This window comes from Bison bison, unplaced genomic scaffold, assembly GCF_000754665.1.
Source record: "Bison bison bison isolate TAMUID 2011002044 unplaced genomic scaffold, Bison_UMD1.0 scf7180017864376, whole genome shotgun sequence".
In the NCBI taxonomy this organism is placed as follows: domain Eukaryota; kingdom Metazoa; phylum Chordata; class Mammalia; order Artiodactyla; family Bovidae; genus Bison; species Bison bison.
This window is the reverse complement of record NW_011494948.1, coordinates 13,662,895-13,669,995: the sequence shown is the minus strand read 5'-3', so window position 1 is coordinate 13,669,995 and position 7,101 is coordinate 13,662,895. Positions and strand designations below refer to the sequence as shown.

The 7,101-nt window shown below is 38.8% G+C and overlaps 1 protein-coding gene across 4 annotated transcripts in view; it reads right to left on the bottom strand.

Moving 5' to 3' along the window:
- The window catches only part of DENND4C (DENN/MADD domain containing 4C), a 119,650-nt gene that overhangs the window by 30,945 nt on the left and 81,604 nt on the right, over positions 1-7,101 (bottom strand). For all 4 annotated transcript variants that reach the window (XM_010857067.1, XM_010857070.1, XM_010857069.1 and 1 more), the window contains one exon: positions 3,328-4,481. In XM_010857067.1, coding sequence (XP_010855369.1) covers positions 3,328-4,481 — 1,154 coding nt within the window. The remainder of the gene's footprint in view (positions 1-3,327; positions 4,482-7,101) is intronic.

Here is a 7,101-nt window from a genome sequence, read left to right as displayed (position 1 = left end):
AGACAGCCCTTGGACTGCAAGGAGATCCAACCAGTCCATCCTAAAGGAGATCAGTCCTGGGTGTTCATTGGAAGGACTGATGTTGAAGCTGAAACTCCAATACTTTGGCCACTTGATGTGAAAAGCTGACTCATTTGAAAAGACCCTGATGCTGGGAATGACTGAGGGCCAGGGGAGAAGGGGCAACAGAGGATGAGATGGTTGGATGGCATCACCAACTCAACGGACATGGGTTTGGGTGAACTCTGGGAGTTGGTGATGGACAGGGAGGCCTGGCGTGCTGCAGTTCATGGGGTTGCAAAGAGTCGGACACGATTGCGCAACTGAACTGAACTCCTTTGAAGGAAAGTTATGACCAACCTAGACAGCATATTAAAAAGCAGAGATTACTTTGTCAACAAAGGTCCATCTAGCCAAGGCTATGGTTTTTCCAGTGGTCACGTATGGATGTGAGAGTTGGACTATAAAGAAGGCTGAGCGCCGAAGAAGTGATGCTTTTGAACTGTGGTGTTGGAGAAGACTCTTGAGAGTCCCTGAAAGGAGATCCAACGAGTCCATCCTAAAGGAGATCAGTCCTGGGTGTTCACTGGAAGGACTGATGTTGAGGATGAAACTCCAATACTTTGGCTACCTGATGTGAAGAGCTGACTCATTTGAAAAGACCCTGATTCTGGGAAAACCTGAAGGCAGGAGGAGAAGGGGACAACAGAGTATGAGATGGCTGGATGGTATCATCGACTCAATGGACATGGGTTTGGGTGCGGTTCAGGAACTGGGGATAGACAGGGAGGCCTGGCATGCTGAGGTTCATGGGGTCACAAAGAGTCGGACACGACTAAGCGACTGAACTCAAAGAGAACAGACTCTGTATGACTTCAATAACATTAGACCATGAAATGTTTGCACCTTGTTTTATGTTGCTAGATATGTTCCAGGGTCTTCTGGTTTACAGTCTATGGAAATTTGAACAGAATTTGTATCCTGTTGTGTGAAAACTGTAGAAATCTTAATTATCTCATTTGGTTCATAGTGCTTTTCAGGTCTACTCTTCCCTTCTACTTTCCTATTCATTCTATTAATTTTTGAAAGTTTGATACTGAAACTCCATATAAAAATCTTAATTTATCTACCTAAAAATAATTGTATTATACAGTGGAACTATATATAACTATATATAACTTTTATAATTTTCCAAGTCTCCTGTAAATGTGTTATGATACCTTCACTATAAAAAAATGTAATAGTCTACAATGTATGCAAAAATTGAAAGAGACACGTGTACCCCAATGTTCATCACAGCACTGTTTATAATAGCCAGGACATGGAAGCAACCTAGATGTCCATTAGCAGATGAATGGGTAAGAAAGCTGTGGTACATATACACAATGGAGTATTACTCAGCCATTAAAAAGAATACTTTGGAATCAGTTCTAATGAGGGGGATGAAACTGGAGCCTATTATACAGAGTGAAGTAAGCCAGAAAGAAAAACACCAATACAGTATACTAACACATATATATGGAATTTAGAAAGATGATAATGATAACCCTGTATGCGAGACAGCAAAAGAGACACAGATGTATACAACAGTCTTTTGGACTTTGTGGGAGAGGGCGAGGGTGGGATGATTTGGGAGAATGGCATTGAAACATGTATAGTATCATATGTGAAATGAATCGCCAGTACAGGCTTGATGCATGATACAGGATGCTTGGGGCTGGTGCACTAGGATGACCCAGACGGATGGTACGGGGAGGGAGGAGGGAGGGGGGGTTCAGGTTGGGGAACACATGTACACCCATGTGGATTCATGTTGATGTATGGCAAAACCAATACAATATTGTAAAGTAATTAGCCTCCAATTAAAATAAATACATTGATATTAAAGAAAAAAAGAAAAACAACAAAAAGAATTTACTATCTATAACAGAAATATATCCAATATCTTGCAATAACCTATAACAGAATATAATGTGTACTATGCTGTACACTTAAAACTAATACAGTATTATAAAATCAACTAATACAGTATTGTAAAATCAACTTCAACAAAAAGTTAGCAGCTTTACTTATGCAGTATGAAATCTATAAATTGAGTTGTAGAGTGACTTATGTATCTTAAAGAAATAAGAGAGGTTAAAGTTATTTAAAAAATGAAGTGACATATGTAGAACAGACTGGTGGACACAGTGGGGGAAGGAGAGGGTAGGACAAATTGAGAAAGTAGCACTGACATATATACACTCTCACGTGTAAAGTGTAACTAGCCGGAAGCTGCTAAATGACATAGGGAGCTGGCCTGGAACTCTGTGACAACCCAGAGGTGTGGCGGAGAGCTGGGGGAGGCTCAAGATGGAAGGGAGATATATATATAATATATAAATATGTAAAATTTATATATAAATATATAACATGCATATTTTATATAAATTATATAATTATATATATAACTTATATATAGTATATGTAACTAAATATATATCCCATTCATCTTGACCCTCCCCCCACTCCCGTCCACACTTCTAGGTTGTCCTAAATTGCCAGGCTGGGATCCCTGTGTCATCTAGCAGCTTCTTGCTAGCTATATATATACATACACATATATATTTGAAGTGAAAGTCACTCAGTCATGTCCAACTCTTTGCAACCCCATGGACTGCATGTAGTCCAGGGAATTCTCCAGGCCAGAAGACTGGAGTGGGTAGCCTTTCCCTTCTTCAGGAGATCTTCCCAACCCAGGGATCGAACCCAGGTCTTCTGCATTGCAGGCGGTTGTCTACCAGCTGAGCCATAAAGGAAGCCCAAGAATACTGGAGTGGGTAGCCTATCCCTCCTCCAGTGGATCTTCCCAACCCAGGAATCGAACTGGGCTCTCCTGCATTGCAGGCAGATTCTTTGCCAATTGAGTTATCAGGGAAGCCCAAATATATATATAAAAAAACACAATGACTCACAATGATGCACACAAGAGACCACCACAACATTATAAAGCAATTATCCTCCATTTGAAAAAAGTGAAGTGATATGCAAATACAACATGGCATTATTATTAGATCAAACATTAATCATTAATTCTTTCAACTAAATAGACAATGTGTTAGTTTAGACTGAGCTGTGGAATTATAAATTAGTCCTGATATTCTATTTCTTCATTATTAAATTCCTTACAAGTATACTTAAGTCATTTCAAGAAAGAAGTGGGATATGCATGTTTTAAGATATTAAAAAACAAAATTACCAGAAAAATCTAAATAGTTAATTCATATATTAAAAAAATACTCTAAACATTGCAACATCAGGCAGATGACACACATACAACACTCTCACCTCGTCATCCGAGTAGTTGTAGGCAGACGCTACAGCCACCCACATCTTACTGGCTACTGTTGCTGCTTGTTTCATACCAGATTTTAGCACATCCATCTTGGGTCCTGAGAGGATATTGTCCAGCTTTAGCCCTGACAAAGAATTTACCACAGAACCCAATGAGCCGTGTGGTGAAGAACGGACCAGTGCTGATAAAGAAGTTGAACGTTCCTTAGGACTTCTGGAGGGAGTCTGTTGCTTGAGATGCCCCGTAGAAGTTTTAGACCTGGACACTGCAGGGGAGCCCTTTTCACTTCCAGGACTCTCCTGTGCTGGTGGACCATGATCTAAAGGTAGGCTTGATCTCCTCTCTAAAGAGTGAATAAATGTACTGGTAGCACCAGACTCTCTGCTTCCCTCTCCATGGAGTTCCATACTAGGAGACTTGCTACCTAAGGGACTCTTTAGATTCATATAGCTTTCAATTTCATCAGCCAGATTACGTGCAATAACTGGAGAAAACAGCTTCTCTTCTGAATCAGTTTTTTCTCCTATACATTCAGTGGCTAAAAGAGACAAAGGATCTAGTCCAGTTTCAACATCTTCCCTCTCAACAGCTTTAGCAACACCATACAAGCTATTTCTCTTATTTGCTAGATCTCTGGAACCTGCTTTCGAGTCTCTGGACTGATTACTATCGTTTTGTAGACTGTCACATGTGTCCTTTGTCATAGCAGCTTTAGCTACATTTTCATCAACCCCAGGCTCGATCAACTCTTGGCTCTCCTCAAGCATCTCTAACACCGACAGTCGGTGCTCCGAATCCCAAGTGCTTTCAGACGCGCGAGTCCTAGTGTCAGAGGGATGGCAGCTAATACTCCCAAAGCTGTGGGCTCTTGCATTATGGAGTGGAGAAGCCTTAGGACTTGTCAGTGCTGTGAGAATCTTGGCGTCTGCTCCCATCATGATAGCTACTTCACTTGAATTCAAATCCAAACTGCTCTTCTTAAGTAACATTCCTGCTCGACTTTCAGAACTAAAACTACAGCTTCTCTCTGGAAAATGCTTTTGTCTTTTTTCTCCTCTGTCACCATTCTTCTTGAGATTAATAACTTCACCAAAGACAGCATCTTCAACTGGATCTTGACTAGAAAATAATACACTTGATGTACTACCTAAAAAGAGAAAGTACAATTTTAAAAATACATCTATTTTCTGATATAACTTTTATTAAAAAAATGGTTTTTTCTGATTTTTGAAAGTGAGACAGAGTAAAAGATTCAGAAGGGTTAGATGGTATACAGAAAAAGTCCCAAAACACTGCTTAACCCTGTGTCTTAAGAACATTTTAATGTCTAGTATGTCTTGTATCCTCTATGCATATACATACACATTTTAAGAAAAGATCATGCAATATATACTGTATAAACCTGTACTGTTCACTGACAGATATCATACCTATTAATAAATATAATCTATAAACATGTTTTATATTTTAAGAGTTTTACATTCAACTTAAGAAATACATTGTGTTAAATAGCAGACCTAAAAAGAAACAGCAGAGCTGTATGCAGGTCAAGAATCAACTGTTAGAATCAGACATGGAACAAAGGAATGGTTCAAAGTTGGGAAAGGAGTACATCAAGGCTGTATATTGTCACCCTGCTTATTTAACTTACATGCAAAGTACATCATGCGAAATGCCAGGATGGATGAATCACAAGCTGGAATCAAGACTGCCAGGAGAAATACCAACAACTTTAGGTATGCAGATGATACCACTTGAATGGCAGAAAGTGAAGAGGAACTAAAGCGCCTCTTAATGAGGATGAAAGAGGAGAGTGAAAAAGCTGGCTTAAAACTCAACATTCAAAAACAAAGATTACGGCATCTGGTCCCATCATTTCATGGCAAATAGATGGAGAAACAATGGAAATAGTGACAGACTTTATTTTCTTGGGCTCCAAAATCACTGCGGATGGTGACTGCAGCCACAAAATTAAAAAACGTCTGCTCTTTGGAAGAAAAGCTATGACAAACCTAGACAGCATATTAAAAAGCAGAGACATCACTTTGCCAACAAAGATCCATATAGTCAAAGCCATATAATCAAAGCAAACTATTTCCAGTAGTCATGTACAGATATGAGAGATGAACCATAAGGAAGGCTGAATGCCAAGGAATTGATGCTTTCTAATTGTGGTGCTGGAGAATTCTCTTGAGAATCCCTTGGATAGCAAAGAAATCTACCCTGAATATTCATTGGAAGGACTGAGGCTGAAGCTGAAGCTCCAATACTTTGGCTACCTGATGAGAAGAGCTGACTGACTGGAAAAGATCCTGATGCTGGGAGAGACTGAGGGCAGGAGAAGGAAGGGGTGATAGAGGGTGAGATGATTAGATGGCATCACCGACTCAATGGACTTGAGTCTGAGTAAATTCCAGGAGACAGTGAAGGACAGGGAAGCTTGGCACACCACAGTCCATGGGGTCACAGAGTTAGACACGATTTAGCAGCTAAACAGACAGAAAAAGAAATAATCTCTTCTATCTAATTCAATAATATCTTCTATCTAATTCAACAAGTATTTACCAGAAATCTACTTTGCACAAAGCAAATTCATAGTCATAGATTATGTATTTGCTATAGCCAAAGTCTTACTTCTCCAAAGTACTGAATAAAAAGATCTAGAATGGAGTGCTTAGAATCAGCAAATGATAAGAAGCCTAATAAAATCTGAATAGCCAAAATTTTTTCTGTTAAGTTTATTCCTTCAACAAGTATCTGAATGCCTACTAGCACCCACTACATGAAGTGCTAATACAATGGAGAATAAAACAGACATAATCCCAGCCTTCACAGAGATCAATCATGTTTCATCAAGTGTCTATAGGAACCTCCCCCAGCTTTTAGGAGATGCAGGCAGTCATTAACTCCTTGCTACCATGCAATTTTTTCCACGCCAAAACCAAAAACTATCTCTAGTTGCATCACTGCGTGCATGCTGAGTCGCTTCAGTCATGTGCGACCCTATGAACTGTAGCCCCACCAGGCTCTTCTGTTCATGGGATTCTCTAGGCAGCATGCCCTCCTCCAGGGGATCTTCCCCACCCAGGGATCAAACCAGGGTCTCCTGCATTGCACATGGATTCTTTACCACTGACTCACTGGGATTAGCAGAACTTAAGTCTAAGCATTCATATTTAGGATTCTCATTGGTTTTTTAAAAACCTTAGAGTTTGGGGCAAAAGTTGTTTTTGATAAAGTCTTTTTTTTTCATCTTTCAAATTGATTTAAAGATTCTTTTTAATATTGCAAATTGGTATCTAATAATCATAATCAACCAACTAAAGAGGACTAATAATAAGCATTTAGAGATATTTTTTAAAGCTTTTAGGGGAATTAAATCAGCCTGTTTTGTAACTCTGAAGTTTGTACCTACTTCAAAAAACTTTTACCAATATTTTAGAAAAGATATTTGCAAATTTACTGGTTCTTATTTCTAGGAGTTTAGAGGCACATTTTGTTCAATTTTAAATTGATTTTGACTTAAAATATGTTAAAATGTTTGACATATTTAAAATAAATTAAAATGTTTGACATACTGGCAAAAGCCTCATTCCATTTCCTCCTTTCTTAATAGAATAACTCTTTTTCTACATCAAAATGTAACATGGAAATAAGATCAATAAAAAGAGAAAAAAAACACACCAGTCCCCGAACTATGTCCATTTCAATATTCTGAGAAGATTCTAAACATTTGATGATGAAAACTCTGCCCTCCTTTTTCTTTT